The following is an 18,222-nucleotide window of genomic DNA, read 5'->3' on the forward strand; positions in this document are numbered from 1 at the left end:
CAAAGGGAGAACAAAAAAAAAAAAGAGGGGGATACTCTTACTAAACAGAATGAAAGGAAGTGTTACACACATCTGTGTTACGCAAGAATTTGGGGGATGGACCTGGCCGCGACTTCAATCCACTCGAGGGGATTACACAAAGGAAGTTTGGGGTAAGGGGGATCTTTCCTGGGATTGCCCCACAAGTTGGGTTGGCATCGCTGGCGCGTGTGTTCTCACAAAGGTGTGGTCATAAAGACGGTAGCACCTCCGTTGTTTCACTTTGCTTCACGTTGCTTCGATTCACCTATTATTTTTGTTTCCCCTGTTGCCATTGCCCGCTACACATTTGTTCCCACTTGCGCACCGCCGCAACTTTTTGCGGAGCCCCAATTGGCATTTTTTTTTTTTTTTCAATCGAATAGAAGAATCCCCCTGTGCATATTTTCCTTTTGTTTTATTTTATTTTTTTTTTTAATTTTTTTTTTTTTTTTTTTGTATGTCCCAACTGACGGTGCTAAGCGTGTATGAAGAGTTATCCGGGGACAGATTTGATGGTTACACAACTTGTCGCGTCATTTTACCTTGTGTTCCGCTGTACTATCAGTTGCATCCACTATAAACCCTCTTTTTACGACGGTGTTCCAAAGTAGAAGGAACAACTGCTATTCATTCGCGTGGAACGAAACAATAAGTGATGTTTTTTTTTTTGTTGTTTTTTTTTTCCTTGTCTGGGATGGCCTCCCAGAGGGCAAACGTTCAACAGTTATCGCCCCCCACCATACTGACTTTGCCGATACGTCAATTCGAAGCGTCTATTATGTAGGACATTTGTCGTTCAAAAAAAAAAAAAATGAACAAGTCAGGCGATAACAATACACACACACACACACGTATGTACGGTGTGTATAAAAAAAAAAAAAAAAAAAAAAAAAGACAACTTTGATATATGACCAAATTGGATTAAAGCATTTCTCTCCAAAAGTATCAAATGCGACAGGTATATATGTTTGTTGGGGGGAGGGGCACAGGGGTGCATTCTGCCCTATGAAGCGGGAAAAGAAAAGGAAAAAAAAAGTTATGGATGGCCTTCCCCCCCGCATGTTTGTCACAGCGCTAGGACTGTAAACCAAAGTAGCCATTTCAAGGTGTGCTCACGTGCCCTCCCCCGCAGGTGCGTCCTTCGAGTTCACCTCGTTGGACTGCATGTTGACGGATGACACGGAGTTGTTTGCAACGGTTAAGCCTCCCCCACTATGCTGACTTGCTGCCCCTCCCATATCCATGCTGAGGCTCTCCCACGTGTTATTCAAACTTTTGTTCTTATAAAAGTGTTCGATGAGGATATTATTATAATTTTGTAAGTTTTCATCGGACTTGACTTTGTTAACAATGTCAAGAAGCATGTTGTCCACGATGACACAGAGGTATGCACTGACCGACGTGGGAGTATTATACAGTTTGCAATTGCTAACGATCAAATTAACGTCTTCAAAAAAAACATTTAAACTATTGTACTTTCTTTTTTTGCACCGGAAAATTATTTTGTTTATATACATGGGCTTTTTAATAATTGTGTAGTACATGGGGGCGTAACTTTCGTTCACTTCGTTGAGGAAGGCTTTGTAGTTCATCACTTCTGCGATGCTCGACATGATGGACATGAGAAGCTCATTAAATCTTTCAATGACTTCCTTTATATTGTTATACGTGTTTCCTTTTTTCATTTTTTTCCTTGCGCTTTCTCCATCATTCTTTTCATTGAATCCGATGGCTGCGTTTGCACTGTCGTCTACTAGTAAGCTCGTGCTTCTTCTGATGTTCCTTTCACCTGTGTGAGGCGCATTTGGCGGGAGATGTTGCTCGTGTTCATCGTTCAACTGCTCCGTCAGGTCTCCCCTTTTGGCCCTCCTATCGCTTCCCTTTTCTACTTCTTCCCTTGCCCTCTTCCTTTTGTTACCCGTTCGATACGAATCTTCCTCTTCATCCTTCAACGACAGCGTCAAGGAGCTCTTGCTTTTGGACACTTGGCTCCTCAGTTGTCTTCGCTTGCGCGCTTCGTTCGTTTCCTTCGCCATGGCATATTCTGCGGCCTCATCCGCCTCATCCCATTCGTCCGTGTCTCCCTCCACTTCTGCGGGGGTCTCCTCCCCTGCTTCGTCGTCCTCATTGGTAAAGTCGCTAGAGAATCCCCTCCTGGAGTTTTTCATTTTACCATTCAACGCAGCAGCAGCGGCAGCAGTGACGGTTCTTCGTCTCCTGCTCTTTCCTCTTTTTTGCAGGGCCCCCTGGGCAGTCTGATCAATCGCCGAGGGATACAACCTCCTACGTCTCGAGGCTGCCATAGATGCAGATGTATGTATCGGTTTGTTCATCTTAATATTAACAGAATAATTTGTATTAACGTATTTTCTTCCCATGAGCTTTCCCGCGCTGGTATTCATATCCACATAGAACTCTCCTCTTTTGCGTTTCTTCCTTTCCTTTCCTTTGTTACTACCCTCGTGCATAATTTTACCCCTTCTCTTTTTCTTCTTCTCCTTCTCTTGTTTCAAATCATTTTTATTTGTGTGCTTCTTTCCCGAGTGCCACGTCTTTAATTCTTCTCCGATGGTGGGGAAGATTCGAAGGACGTTTTTGAAGGTGGGGGCAGAATATATGGAGCCTGTCGTCATGCCTACACCTCCTGCTTCCATTCCTCGCCTACGTCTCCTATGTCTTCTTTTCTTCACTCCATTTGAGAATAAATTATCCTGTGCAAGACTTTCATCTGCATCATCGTCACCATGTAAATGAGGGCCCCTATTCCCTGGTGCATTATCCCTGTGACTTACTTTATCTCTCATGGTGGTTCCTTCATCCCCCACATCATGTTCATTCATATAATTTGCATTCACGAGAGTAAAATATTTTCTGACCACAGATCTAAAGCTTTTCCACCGAAGAAAGGTGTTGATATTTTTTTCTCCATATATGTACACAGTGTGGACCCTTTCGATTTTTGCTTTTTCATCGAACAGAAAATGGTCCATGTCTTTCATGGGGTGTTTCAACATGGCTTGGTCTCTCTTGTCTGCTCGTCTAGCATTGTCTAATGATTCTTGTGTCTTTCCCGGATGAGGAAACAACATGTGCGAGGGGTTTTTACCTGACCGGTGTACGGCACCCTCCCCACCACCATTATAATTTTCGTCCCATCCTCCTTTGAATTGTTCATACCTCTGGAAAGGTGCATTTGCGTGCCCACCAACTCCATCGTTGTTATGGTCGCTCCTGTTTACATACACCCTTGTCCATTTGAGACAATGCACCATTTTATAATTATTCTTATTATCCTCGTAGTTGTTTTTCTTGGTCTGTATTTCCCTTATCACTTCGAGGTGCTTCTTTTCTTCTTCCTCTTCCGCCTCCTCTTCCGATTGTTCATGGTCCCATCCGCGACCTGCCCGCTTGTGCTTACCTCCCATGTGTGGCCCTTTATCCTTCTGCTTGATTTTGCTAGACATGGTTTCGTCCCCCAGACGGAGGGAAGTGTCGTCTGAGCAGGACTCTGAGGAGCTATCTGTCGTGCTTGACGATGAGGAGGACGAGAAGAACAAGGAGGCATACTCGTCTGCGTCACTGGCAGGGGATTGAAAAAAGCTCCTCAATAATTTAATGCGATTCTTCTCAACCCTCTTCTGCTTACTTTGCATGTACAGTTTGGTGTAGTCTTCGTTTGGGTAGCCATTCTCCCCCTGGCGTAGCGCGTTGGAGGCATTTACGAGGGCGTTGCTTCTATTCCCCTCCAGGGAACCACCGGTGTGATCGCTTCCTGCCACCCCCTTCCTCTCGCTCATGTACAACACGTTGTTGTTCATCTTCAAATGAACCGGTACATGCAGATTCTTAAATTGTTCCATGATAATTTTTTTCACCATGCAAGTGTAGATAATTTTATTTTGTGCGTTTACTCTGCCATTCCGGATGCATGCCTTGAGCTTACTTATTTGATCGCTTCTACTCATTTTCCTTAGCTCGGCCATGTTAAATCCAATGGACAGGAGCGCCTTCGCAATGTCTCTCGAGGTCAGATGAGCCACGATTCGGGTAGTACAGGGCGCGCTCTCACTTCTGGTGTTTTTTTTCTCCGGTTCTTCGTTCATTCTGCCTACTCCACCGCGCATGTGCCTTTTTCCACGTGCCAGTTGATTGTTTCCTCCCGCATCTGGTGCGTGCCCATCAGGGTTAGCGCGGTGCCGTTTAACAAAATTGGATTGATCATCCTCCACATCTTCTACCTCATCATCTGTGTTTCCCTGCTCTCCCTCTGCTTCTCTCTCTCCCTCTTCTTCATACCTGCCTGTTCGACGTTCACCCTGGGGTCCTGCAAACCTCCCCCCACTGACTACCTCATCTCGATCTAAGCCCAACCTCTTCTTCGTGTGGAAGTAACTAAAGTTATATTTTCCCTTGCCGTGAAAGACATAACCTTTATTATTCGCACCATACATACGGCTACCTTTTTTTTCAATTCGTTTATCGGTCCTCTTTTCATCCCTTTTATCTCTATTGGCCATTTCCCTCCTGTGCACACTACCGTTTCGTGAGAACAGCTTGGCCTTTCCTGTCCAGTTGGAGGCGACAGACTTGTCATTCCTCCTCGGGTCGTGCTTCTGTTGGGGTCCATTTTCCTCATTTGATTTGTTTTTATTTTGCGTGAGGGCCTCGTTACACACTACATGATTAAACAGGTACGTTGCGTATGAATAATTCTTCCTCGTTTTTTTTTTATTTGCCCCAGAGTCGGGTCTCTTATCGTTTGTTTCTTTTTCTGTTTCCTGATCATCGTTCTTGCTGTCTTCATTTGGCGCTCCTCCCCTTCTTCCTGCACCTTTGCGTCGTCGCCTCGTCCGCTTCTGCGGCTGTTCTTCTTCTTCCTCCTCCTCCGGATGTGTGCCTTCCACAGTGGAGTCCTCTGACTGATCCTCCCTTGTGCTGGACTGCATCTTTTTCTTTGCCACTGCTTGGCCTCCATACTCGTCTTCTTCACTCGAGACGTCTTCCCTGGTGGGTTCCTCCTCGTCCTCCTCCTCATCATCATCTTCCTGTTCGTCCGATGTGAACGGTTGATCTTGGCCGGGCCTGTTCCTCCCTCTTCCGTTTGCATTTTCTACCGTTGCGCCTCTCCTTCTTCCACTGTGGTTTCCCTCCCACCAGTCCACCTCGGAAGGGGCATCCCCCTTAGTGGCGTTATCTGTCTTTCTGCCTCTCCTTCTCTTCCTCTTAATTTTATTTTTTGTTTTTTCTTTCTTGTTCATTTTCATTTCATGTTTCTTCCTTCTCCTTCTCCTCCTTCGTCGTCCTCCTCCTCCATCTGCTACTCCCGCTTCTGTTCCGTCTGCATCCTCCCCCGCAACATTGTCATCTCCCTGCCTGGTCCCCTGCGATGGTGCGCAGCTGAAATCTTTTAGCACATTCCAGGGGGAACAAGAAATAAGGTACTTAATGTACAGCAAGTAGTGCAACATATGTCTGTCGTAAAAATGTGAACCGACGTAATTGTAATTCTTTATTAATTTTATATTAATGTGTTTTTTTTTTAGCTCAAAATTTATAGTCTTTGCTTCCTTCTTATAACAATATCTTTTGTAAGTCATTTTCATTTTTTTTTTCATGGTTTCCATATTCTGTTTTGCTCTTACTCGTTCTACTTTGAGGACGGAAATGAGTTTATCTAGCTTGTCTTCCTCTTCCATCATTTTATTAAAATTAATTCCTTCGTATTTGAGCAACTGTAGGTAGTGGTATGTACACTCTATCGTGCATACATTTTTTAAAGTAAAAACATTCTTGTGTTGTTCCTCGTTCAGGTAGTTTTTGCTCAATAACACATTCAAGTCGAGCGACTTAACAATTGCGTTCATATCCTTTTCATTAATAAAAGTGTTTAATTTTGCTTTTAACATTTCTTTAATTTTTTTCGTGTCCTTAAGTTTGTGCTTTTGTATTAACTTCACCAGCCAGCTGCGTACATAATTTCTCTTTTCTGTGATGTACTTTTTATACGTTGGGTTGGTCATGTCCACATGCAGGTCGAGGAAGCCTACATTGTAAAACACACAGTTGTGAGGGGGCGAACAGGGGGTGTCTTCTCCATGGTTGGTGTTGTCTTCCAGTACTGCTTCTCCTTCGTTTTGATCCGCATCTTCCTGTTCCTCCTCCTGCTCCTCCCCTACGGGCATACGTCCCGTAATGGCTTCTTTAACTTCCCCCTGGGACGCATCTCTCGACGCATCCCTCAACGCATCTCTCTTCTCCTTGGCGACCTCCTTGTACAAGTTTACATCCACATGGAGCGGCTTCAAAAAAACTCTGCTCTGAGACCCTACGCAGGTGTTCCTTATGAGGAGAAAGTCCGTTTCGTAAAAGAGGTTTTCCTGGTTGCTGTTCTGAGGGGAGTTCCCTACACCTGTTTCGTTTGGCCGTGGTGGGGTACTCTGGGGAGCGGTAAGATGGTTATTCACCTCACCCGCTTCCTCTTCTTCGCCATCAGGCAGAGCTTCCGCTCCTTCCCCTCCTCCCGCGAGGTACACGGGCGGGGTGAAGAGGAATGCCTTGAAGAGTTCATTTTCGAGGAAACTAAGTTTCTGGGTCGGCTTCTTCGTGCGGACGGTGACGCCAAAGTAGCTGATGGGTTGGTGTACTACGTTGATCTCCCCGAAGGGCTCCACGTCCCTCTTCACCCTCCTCTTAAAATCAAAGGAGAACAATTTCTCTTCATTCTTACACATGAAATAATGTTTCACCTTGCTGTTCATACCAATTTTTGGAAGCACCATCGGATCTCTTTCTACATACTCGAGAATCACAAGGGGGCTATCATCACACAGATGTAAGCATGAAGTGTCGTAGAAGAAGAAGGCTGGGTTTTCCTGTTTCGTTTGTTCATTATAATTAAGCATGGGTAATTTTTCGCATCTGTTTTGTATGTCCCATTTATCAATTTTGTAGCTACTACTGATTTTGAACTCTGGGTCGAGAAGTAGGTTCGTCAGGAGGTCGAGTTGGTGCTCTGCGCGGCGTTGAGTCTTTGGGGGGAGAATGCTCTTGGCGTTCAGCTTGAGCGTTAGCTTGGGTACTTGTACTGGGTTGGCCGCTTCTACGGAGTTGGCCGCTTCTACGGAGTTGGCCGTTTCTACCGAGTGGGCAACTCGTACGGCGCTGGTCAGGTCCTCCGTCGATTCCCTCCTCGGTGAGTCAAAAAAGGCGTCGCCTAGAACGCCTCCCTTGCGTATGGCCGCCCTCAGCACGTTCCACTTGATCGCGCTCAAATTCACCCCCTCCGCTTGGTGCAGATAATCGGGCCGCTGCACATAGTCGAGCCGCTGCACATAATCGAACCGCTGCACATAATCGGGTCGGTCCGATTGGCCGTCCTCCCTAGGGTCCAGACAAGAGCGTGCCGCGATGGAAGTCCTAAAGTCTAACTTGTGGAAGCGAGAAAAAGCAATAACGCCCTTCTTATTTGATAATTCGTAATTGTAAAAATATGCATTGGCCATACGGGTGTGCACATATACAGTGCTGAGGGACACTCGGTCGTTTTCAATTTCGTGGGGGTTCCTCTTCTTATAGCAAGTGTCTAACTTGAGATTAGTAAAGAAAAAAATATTTTTACTGTTGCTCAAAATATTCTCGATACACCCAAGTCTCAATTCTTTATTTTGAATAAAGATATTGGTTTGTTCATTTGGGTTAGTGGATGCATGTTCTGTGGGGAATGTGGTCACTCCGAATGGGGCAGCCAGGGGGTCCATCGCCTCTCTCTTCTTCACAACAGAATGCAACGCATCACCAATGTGATTAAGCGAGATGGAATTGAAATTCGACCCCTCTGAGGTGTCATTCGCGACAGTCTCCAACAGGGAAAAATCGTACTGCTGATTGAAAACCTGCTTAAACTCATCACGTGAACAAATGAGTGAGTTGAGCAACATATCAGATGTGGGGGGTTTCCTTAAAAAAAAATTCTTCAACAGATATGTAATTTGTTCATTCCTTTGTATTTGGTTAGCTAGCTTTTTATTTATTTCTTCTAAGATGAAGTTTTTTTTTTCTTCTCTTCCTTCCAAGTGCTTCCTCTTAGAATACAAATGATTCCATATGCTTGTGAAATTGTCCAGGTGAACATGCTGCCATGGACCATCTCCAGCCGCAACCCCATCACCCGTGTAGTTAAAATCAAATGCTTGTGTCCCCATGTGCAGGTAAAACATTTCGTTCGTTTGCTTCATAAAGGAGGTGGACCCATGAATGTTGCCCTGATTTCTTTTGTACTGATGCATCATCATACCTTCTCCGTGAGTACCACTTGGCGTCATCACCGAGGCGTACCCCTCCACCTGTTGCGTGGTCGGTCCTGCTACTCCCCCCTTTATAAAGAAATCACGTCGAATATCCCTTTCCTTTTCATTCTCCTTTTTATAAACGGACCGTTCTCCATGTGTAGCTATACCTGCACCGTGACGAAGTGTTGTCCCCTCCCCCCACTTTCTCTCCCCTTCATCAATTGTAAAAACTTCTTCAATAATTTTTTCATCATATATCAACTCGCTCTCCATCCTCCTGTCCTTAAAAACATAATCAGTGTAATCTTTACCACTGAAGGGGTTCAAAACGTTTACGTGATTGTATTTGTACAAATGTGCATACGTTTCAAGCATGTACAGGTAAGCATTTTTTGTGATGTCTGCGCCGAAGAGGTGCAGCTCGTCGTCACTCCGTTTATTAGGTTGATTGGACTGATTGGACTGATGGGACTCATCAGCTTGATTAGAATAATCACGATATATGTTTTTAAAAAAGTCGTAACTCTCCCCCTTGTATTTGTTTTCCCGAGAAGCCATTTGTTTTTGCTGGACCCCTGCGTAGTTTGTCCCATTCAGACCATCTGCCAGATTATCATATGGGTACATCATGACGTTGTATGTGATATTTTCTCTTTCCTTCGTTAAGCCCAGGTCCTTAATAAAATCCTGTTCCACGTTCACGTGCATGGGGGCATCGTCTTCTCCGTCCTGCTGTGCCTGCCTCGATGGGGCCTGTTCATGCTTTGTCCCTTCGTCATTGTCCCCCTCCTTCTGCTCCTCCTTCCCATAGTCCACTTCGTCCAGTTCGCGCAGTAGAGAATCTTCCCTTTCTGCCTCCCCTCCCATTTCTCCCACGTCTAAATCGTCAAACAGGTCGCTTACTTTTGCAACACTGCCTGAGTCGGCATCGTGTTGATGCAACTTTGACTCGGCGCTTTCCCCAACCAATCCCTCCTCCTCAAATTCACCAACCAGTCCCTCCTCCTCAAATTCACCAACCAGTCCCTCCTCCTCAAACTGACTGATCAACCCATCCTCCTGCTCAAATTCCACCTCTGCCCCTCCTGGGGCGTCGCTGCCCACCACCATCTCGTCCGCCAACAAATTCATCAAGCTGTCCTCATCCTGTCCTCCGTCAAGCGCCTCCTTCACTTCCACCTCTTCAAACTCGCGGTCCAAGTCATACTCCTCATCGGCTTCCTTAAGCTCGTCTGCACCTTCCCCTTTTGTATCGTCCTTGTCCCCCAGGTAGAGATCGGACAGGAAGCTATCGTCCTCGTTCGCATTGCCCTCGACGCTCGAGACTTCCTTCTCCACTAAATTGTCTTCCACATTCTTGGGGGTACTTCCCTTGTCATTTGCAAACTCGTCATCATCCCCCTCCTCAAAGGCGAACTCTCCGTCGATGTCCACCTCGCTCGGGTCGATCTGGTCGATCGGGTCGATTTGCTCATTTGAGCTGTTTCCTCCCGGGACGGGTTCTTTCTCATCCTGGGAAGGAGTAGTTACTTTACTGGGCCCCGAGAGGCCATCCGGCAGGTCTATGTCTTCCATTTGCACCTCGGAAGAGTGATCACCTCTCTGTTCATGCGAGTCCTCCTGGAGGGTTTCCTCCCCAATGGGGCTTTCCCCTGTGATGATCCCCTGATTGAGATTCTCATTTGGGTGGGGAAGACACCCATAAGTGTTCTTCCCCTCACAGGATGACCGACTACCCTGTCGCGCTTCTTCTAGCGCTTCCTGCTCTTCCTCCACCTCTACACTGTTGAGACTGTTCAGCTGCTTCCTTTTTGCCCCGTTCAGATGATTCCTTTGTGTGGCCCGCCGAGAGTCCACCTTGCTCCCCTGTTTGTCTCTGCAGAATTTTTTATCCATTTCTCCATTTTTATAAAAACAGAATTTTTTATTTTTTACAAAACTTAATTTCCTCTCATCAAAAATGTCCTCAATTTCGATGAAGTCCGTGTGGTGTATTTTTACTTGCTTGTTCAGTAGCTGGTCGTTGCAGCACTGGAGGATGTAGTTGGAGGAGCTGTCGTCCTTCCATTCAAGACTTAAGATATTTTCTAGTGGGTCTTCCTTTTCACCGTCTTCATGATTCACTTTCCGTTGTCCAAAGGGTAAGTGAATTTTTCTTCCCCTTCCTTTCTCTCCATTCATCACATCACCATTGTGTCGGTTTCCCTTAGACGCCCTCTTCAATTTTACCTCTTTGTAAAAATCGAGCAGCCTACTCCTCCTTCGGTCTCTACCTATGTTATGGTACTTGATCACGTTGTATAACTCGTAATATGTTTTAATGCCTTGTTGATCGACTTGAGCATTTTCCTTTTTGTTTTTGTGAGAGCGGCACCGATCTGTGTCGTTGATTTCTCCACTATGGTGTGTGTACCCAGGTGAAGTACCATCGTGATGGGACACAAGAACAGTGCTGGCCGCTCCTCCTTTTTCTTCCGTCTCTGCAACATATTCACCCCCAGCAGTCAACACACTCAATAATAAACTTTCCTGATTCATCTGCTCCGCCTGATCAATGGCTTTCCGTTCATTGACGCATGTTCCCCTGTACGTGTAACATTTGTCATTAGGCCTCTCCCGAGTTGATTGTCTTCTTCCCCAGGGGTGCCTCTCACTACTGTCTCGCTCGCGTTTTTCTTTCTTCAGGTGAAGACTATCCCCCTCCTTTGGGTAACTAACCATGTTCTTCATCATTTTACACCTTTACAAATTTGTATCATGTGAGCGAGGCAAAACAAAACAGATACACGTAAGTAAAATATGAACGAGCGTTTGGAGTGGACGTTTTTGTCCTCTTCATGTTCTCTGGAGACAAAGCAGCTTAAAGCTGGACGCCCTACCTACTCTGCATTGTGTTACGTAAAGGTTCCCCTCGCCACAACAAAAAAGGATAAGCACTCCACTGACGGCCCAGTTGTTATGATACCTTCGTGCCGCTCCTGAGTGGTAAACTCTTTCCCGTTGGGAATAAAACAAAAAAAAAAAAAAAAAAAAAAAAAAAAAAAAGAAGGAAACAGTTATCCACAGATAGGAATGCACAATTATGAGCAAGTGTTCCGATTATATTCTGACCAGTTGCGCGATTACATGTGGGGAAACAACAAAAAAAAAAAAAAAAAAAAATGAAATAATCCCATAAGGCAGCTAAATCGATTTAAGTGGAGGATCACAAAGAAAAAGTGCAAACAAAACAGGAATATGTAAGCCAAACGAATGACCAACGCGCAGAGTTCTCTGCCTGACACCGTTGGAAAACACGGGAGCTTCATTGCGTGTTTATACTCCTCCGCGGCGTGCCGGTGTACACTTGCATATGTATCCATTTCGTTGCCGCACCTCGGTGGGGGGGGATTCCATCTGCGGAGACAAAATGCCGCCTCCACCATTTACATGTAAGCGTTCTTAAATTAAGAGTCCCCGTTTTAAATGAGCTCTTTTTTTTTTTTTTTTTTTCGTGAGAAACCCACCATGTCAAAGTAACAAACAACACTTGTGCATCTCTTGTGTGGAATCCCTTCTTTGTAGGATTCGTTGCCCCGCACCCTCCCGCAAGGAGTTGACCAATGGAGACGTCTGTCCCATCTCACCGAGTGACACATGAACAGGTGCGTATTATCGCATAAGTTCAAGTGGATAAAGAGTTATGTTTGTATAATATGCCTCCCGCACCAGGGCATATATGCCTTTGTATTGTTGACTCTTTGTGGACTACACTCCGAACGGGTCCCGCGCCCCCTGGTGTTAGGCTTGGAGGGAGGGACCCGCGGAGGACGGCCACACAGGGGCCGCATTTATGTTGAAGGTGCCCATTTTAGGGACCTCCCCTAGCCACAAAGGAGCCACAATTCCAACGGGAGGGACCCAACCTACAAGGGTTAAATATACGTCCCCCGTTTTCCCACCACGAGAAAAAATAAAAAAGAGAAAAAAGTGAACCCCACCCCCCTTTCGATGAAGATGCCACCGTTGATGAAGATCCCGCCGCTGAGCAGATCCCCCCCACACAGCCTACTAAGGATTGTGCTGAATCCGAGGCAGCAGAGAAAAAAGTACCAATTTATTTCCATCCAAGAATTCAGCCACAACAATGTGATGGGAAAAATCGCCTGCACAGGTCAGGAAAAAACAGGCACATGCACAAAAGAGTTGCTGGAAATTTTACAAAATGATGGACTCCCCCCAGTCATTATGGACAAAGTGGGTACCTTCACCCGTCTGAAGAAGCAAAATTTATTGTATGAAAGGATCCTCTTTAAACCAAGCAGCTTTTCCTCTTTGTCTCATTTTATGCAGATGATGGAAAAGGAAAATTTACTCAGCGAATTTGATATGTACTTTTTTGAAGAAGATTTTCAAAAAATGAAATTAAATAGGGACCAAAATAAAAAGGAAATTTTTATAGACATTAGAGGAGTTGATCTGGAGAAGAAGCACAGCTCATTGGGGGGGATCTCGAGTGTGCATGGATCAGTTAAAACGAAATGTACAATAACACAATTGTTCAACAAGTACAATGTTGAACCGCTACACTACTATAACATCCAAAGGTACCAACCGAACGAAGATCCGTCGTCCTTCCTCATTGACAGAAGAAGATTAACAAAGGAGGAGTACACGTACCAGTATGTGTCGACTATTTTGCCTTACATATGCTTCACCCTGATGTTGTTTTTCCCTCATGTACTCATATGTTTGTACATCCCACATATGAAGGAGAAAAATGAGAAGCAGCGAAAATTGTGCAAATTATTTCAAATTAAGCAGCACATACACATGTATAAAGACATCAGACCAGAATATTTGCAGAACGTTATTGACAATAATGTGAAAACACTTGTTTTTTTTTACAATAACGAGATTTTTATGAATATGCGCATGAAATCTTTAATGGTTGATCTGTCCAAAATTTTAAAAAAGAATTCCATTCCTGTTAATGTGGTCGGTGTCGATACAGCTAAGCATAGTATTCGCTACGGTGTGGCCAAAGATTTTGAGGAGGTTCTTTTTCCTGTGATTTATTTGATTTGTCCTTACCACTATGATAATGACAGTGGTGTTTTTCGGATTGAAGGCCCACTAACCTTGGAGAGCATTTGCACGCAAATCGCTCAATTCGTGCACGTTCCGCGCAACGCCTTCAGTCAAATGCGGGTAAGCCCACTGCACGGTCCTCCCCAAGGAGGGTTGGCAGTCGTGCTCGGCGGAGCCACTAGGTCGCGTTACCGTTTTATCCCTTCACCGCCTTACCACCTTACCTCTTTACCCCCTCGCGCAGGACCTGACCCGCCTTAGTGACAAGCTACAGAAGTGTATATTCGAACACGAAGTCATGAACCAGAGGAGGGACCCAATTTTGTACGACTACGGTACGGAGATAGCCCACTTGTCTTGTCTCCACCTGAATGGTCAGGTGCCATTCTGAAGTGGTTCGCAGTCGTTCGACGTGGTTTAACCTTTTTAGAAATGTTATAAAGTTGATGATACATCATTCGGCACGCATCGAATGCGTCGCGGTGTGTCTTCAGCTGTGTCCCCCCTGCGAGGGAATTTGAACCTCGTTTTGGGGACCACTTGGACGTTCTCCCCGCGGTGACATGGCTAGCTGGGACTACGCACACACACAAAAAAAAAAAAAAAAACAAAAAACATAAACAAAGACTTTGTATGTACATGTCCGTATGAACTGTTCAGGCGTTTTGGAACTACCCCCAAACGCACATTACTCTGTTTCCTTAATTAAAATGACAAATTAAAAAAAAAAAAAAAAACCGGTCATCGCTTTCATGAAATGAAGTTGGCGATCGCTTCACCAAAAAAGCAATTTCACGAAAGAGAGCACAGGGAGCATTCACTTTTGTCACACGGTGACCTCCTTTATGGACAAAAGGAGAAGCTAAGTTGCGCAACGGAGGTCAAAGTTGTGCCGCCCTTGACGACGGGGGCTGCCTTCCAACGTGCGGGCTTCATCGCCCGTGTCAACGACACAAGCTTCACCTCTCACGCAACAGCACAAAAAAAAAAAAAAAAATAAATAATTAAGTGGAAAGAAATGGTGCGTAATGCGACTAAGTGAGGGAACAACAAACATGTGTAGAAGCTTCATGTGCGGGGGACTCCTCCTTGTGCAACCTCTTCGGGGGCGCTTAAAAGATCAAACAGCCCTGCGATATTTCGTAAACCTGCAACAGCGCGACGGGCGCGGAAAAGAAACACAATAAACGGATTGAAATGGATTGAAATGGAATGAGAACAAAAGGAAGGAATGAATGTGGGCTTGGACAACTAATGAGTCAGGTGATGGGTGCAGCGGGACACCATCTACATAATGGTCACCGCCCGGCAAGTCGTCCACGCGCACGCTCCCTCCTCTCATAACTCACCATTTTCATTCGAATTTCTTTAATGTCCCGTTGGCTGAAGTCGAATCTGCGGTTAAAGCTTAGGCACTTGGCGAACATGCAGGTAAACACACCACAGTCGTAACCGTTCTCTTGGCAGGGGATTCCGACCTGTAGGGGTGAGAGGGGGGTAAGGGGGGTGAAGCCACGAACACGGCGAATAACTCCTCACAAGAGGCCCCCACTGAACGGTACAAAACCTCGTCTGTGTCAACGCGTCTCACCTCCGAACGGCCGTCCAGGCTGTATTCCCACTCGGACACGTCGAGCTCCATTTGTTTCTTGTCCCGCATCTCGTCCACGATGTAGCGCCGCATGTACTCGAAGAATTTCGTATTGGTCATATTCAGAGAGTCGTAGAGTTTAATTTTTTTCTCCTTCATGTTAATCGATCCCAAGGTCCAGTGGTTCCCCCCGACGTGCAACGGAATGAGAATCAAGTCGAAGGCAAAGATGTCTACCTTCTTCCTCTTTGTCCACCTAGACACCTTGTTATAATTGTAAGTACCATTTGAGCTCAGGGATTGAAAAAAAAAAGTGCTAAAGGTAAAAATTTTGGGTAAAAAATTATTTGCCGTGTCCTTTTTAATATTATTCGTATTATATTCTTGAAGCATACTCATGTAAAAGTTAATGACCTCATCGTTGAGCCACTTTGTATCCATTAAACATTTTATTTGTGAATACAAAAGAGGGACATTAAATTTATCTATTAGTACAAGGTTTTCTCCCTTCTGTCGTAGTATCTGAGCCGCTTTTTCGTAATGGTCCTTGTTAATGCACTTGAAGAAAATATCTGGGTCTATTAAACCTGGCGCATGTGCTTTGTCAATTCGATTTACCTCGTCATCTAGTTCCCTCCCCTTTGCGTCCTTCTTCCTTTTTTCAATTCGAAGCTTCTCAAGTGCTTCTATAAGGGACTCCTCATCATTCTTAAGTATTACATACCCACTTTTATCTTCCGACGTGACAGACTCGATAAACCTCATGGACTGTTCCTCTGCATCTGCCTCGTTCCCTTTGTCCATCTCTAAGTAGGGCGCTTCATTTTTGCTCTCTCTCTTGAGTGAGTTTTGCGTGTCACTGCTGTGGTGGTCATTTCCTTGAGCTGCATTTTTATCTCCAAAAATTTCCTCACTGGTTGAATTTTGAACAATGAAGGAGTCTATCGTCTGCATCAGCTGCTTGAACTCGAATCGTATTTGTGTTATTTCCTCGCTGCTTTTGATGTAACTGCGGAAGTAGTGCGCCCCTTTGTGCGCGGGGCTCTTCGAGTGTGAGGCGGTGTCCAAGCTGGAGGCAGCGTCTGAGTTGGATGCGTCTCCTGCGTTGATCTCTTCCACCTCGGAGCCGCTTTTTTTCGCCTCTCCATCTGCTCCGCTGGTTGTCTTCTCCCTCTGTTCCATGGGGGCCACTTCCCCCTTCTTCTTCTTCCTCCGATTGTAGAAGATATTCTTAAAGCTGTCCGCTGAGCTGTCGTCGGGATCCTCCATCGATTTCCCTTTTTGTTCGAAATCCTCAAAAATATTTTCATAATACAACTTATCCTCTTTCTCGTTTTGCAGAGAAGACATTTGATCTCCCATCTGGTGCAGACCATTTTGAAGGAGAGTCTTTCCCTGTTCCAAGTTTATGTAGCCGTTTTGATCAGGCGCATTTGTTTTACTGCTCGGAGCGAGTTGTCTACCATTCAATTTTCCCTCCATTCCTCCTCCCCCTTCCTCATACTCGTCCCCATCTTCCATGCTGTGTTCCTGTCCTGCTTCAAACAGCTGCCTGAAAATGTTGTCCTTCGAGTACAGGCTGTTTCGGAGTGTATCCTTTTCACCATCTCCATCACTACTGCTGTCGCTGGTCCTGTTGCTACTGGCGGAAGGGAGGGGGAAGCTTCCCTTTCTCTTCTTCCCCTCGTCCTCCTCCTTCTCCCCTTCCAGCTTCTTCCTTATCTCTTCACTTTGCCTATTAAGACGCCCGAGCCTACCCAGTGTGTGTTCCTCCTCCGACGAATGGGTAGCACGTCTTCCTCTCGAGTTCAAATCCTCCTTTTGACTTCGCTTGGTGAAGCTTCCATTGTTTACAATTATGTGTGGGATTGACTGCGGCCCTCCTGTGACGGGTGCCTCTGCACCTACGCGGTGGGGCGCCCCGTCGAGCTTCTCAACAACTCCCGGGCCTAACTCTACACGTTCGCTCCTTCCATCACGTCCTTCACCACCCTTCACCCGCTTTGCATCCTCCTGCGATGGACCTTCCGCCCTTTCCTCACTATGTAGCATAAATAAATTCTTCAAATCGTTATCGGAAAATTCATATGATGCGCTTTTTTTTTTTTTTTTTTCCATCCGACGTTGCATTTTCTCGTGATATTTATTAAGTGCATTATCTCCTTGTTCAAGGAACTCCTCTTCCCTTCTCCTATCCTTCCTTTGCATATGGTTTTGGTTTCTGCTTAACGTTGTAGTCGAATGGTCGTCCTGCAATGGATCCTTTTGTTTGTTCCTCTGTGCATTTTTGTCTATAAGCCTGGAAAGGTCAGAAATTATTTTTCCTCTTCCGCTCTCATTCGTGGCATCTTCGTAAGTAAAAATATTTTTCTTCACGACAGATGCAAAGGAGGAACATACACTCTTGACGCAATTCCATAGGAGACCACCTGATGAATTATCTTTTGTGTCCACTACCTCCTTCTGGGGGTGGTGGTGATGGCGTCGTGAGTCCCCTCGGTGGTGTCGTTGTGAATCTCTGCGATGGTGCCGATGCGCATCCTTGTGGTGACGGTGATGAGAGGACTTGTGCGGTTTGGTGTGTCCTACCTTGGGGTCATCCTTTCGGTTAGCCCTGTGCTCTACGCGGTGCTCTACGCGATGGTCCGCCCTGCTCTGGCTCCTTTCCGACTGGTCGTACAACTCCCTAGGGGGTCTCACATCCCGGTGGGACCCCTTCTTTCCCTCATCGTGGTGGTCTCCCCCTCTGCTACCCCTGATGAAGAAGAGGTGCTGATCATTGGCAGAAGCTTGGCTTCTCAAATCCCTCGAAACAAACCCATTTTTGTGACGCTCAATTTGGTTAATCCTTCTGCTGTCCTTATGTGTCCCCCCTCCTCCTCCTCCAGCTCCCTTCCGGTTAGTCGACCATCTGTCCTGTTTGTCTTTCTCAACAAAAGCATTTAAGTTAGCGTACCCCCTACTCATGATATGTCGTCTGACGGAGGAGATATATATTCACGTAGTCTATATATATATATATGGGGTTCCTTTGGGGTGGGTCATGGCAGGAGAAGATCACCACGGGTGATATAGGCAGACACAATGTGAAGGGGTCAGTGTCATCTCCACAATTTACATCACGTGCTGCTAACAGCATTCACACTTTTGCGAACGAGTGGTAGGTACTGGGAAATGGGACTACGTGCATGTGTGCCGCCAATTCTTTAGGCATCCCATAGTTTTGCAAAAAAAAAAAAAAAAAAAAAAAAA

The 18,222-nt window shown here is 45.6% G+C and overlaps 3 protein-coding genes across 3 annotated transcripts; 1 reads left to right on the top strand and 2 right to left on the bottom strand.

The window, feature by feature from the left end:
- Positions 1–1,133: 1,133 nt before the first annotated feature.
- On the bottom strand, positions 1,134–11,042 carry AK88_01606 (uncharacterized protein; the record flags this gene model as incomplete). Its single annotated transcript, XM_012479241.1, has 1 exon — positions 1,134–11,042. One exon carries the CDS (start codon positions 11,040–11,042, stop codon positions 1,134–1,136), a length of 9,909 nt encoding a protein of 3,302 aa, XP_012334664.1.
- A 1,263-nt stretch (positions 11,043–12,305) lies between these two features.
- On the top strand, positions 12,306–13,770 carry AK88_01607 (uncharacterized protein; the record flags this gene model as incomplete). Its single annotated transcript, XM_012479242.1, has 2 exons — positions 12,306–13,499; positions 13,624–13,770. The coding sequence occupies 2 exons, from the start codon at positions 12,306–12,308 to the stop codon at positions 13,768–13,770; spliced, it is 1,341 nt and encodes a 446-aa protein (XP_012334665.1).
- Positions 13,771–14,677: 907 nt separating this feature from the next.
- Positions 14,678–17,937, bottom strand: AK88_01608 (uncharacterized protein; the record flags this gene model as incomplete). The annotated part of the gene is made up of 2 exons (XM_012479243.1): positions 14,678–14,857; positions 14,971–17,937. The coding sequence occupies 2 exons, from the start codon at positions 17,935–17,937 to the stop codon at positions 14,678–14,680; spliced, it is 3,147 nt and encodes a 1,048-aa protein (XP_012334666.1).
- Between the last annotated feature and the right edge of the window lie 285 nt (positions 17,938–18,222).

Source organism: Plasmodium fragile (assembly GCF_000956335.1).
Source record: "Plasmodium fragile strain nilgiri unplaced genomic scaffold supercont1.14, whole genome shotgun sequence".
Classification (NCBI taxonomy): Eukaryota; Apicomplexa; class Aconoidasida; order Haemosporida; family Plasmodiidae; genus Plasmodium; species Plasmodium fragile.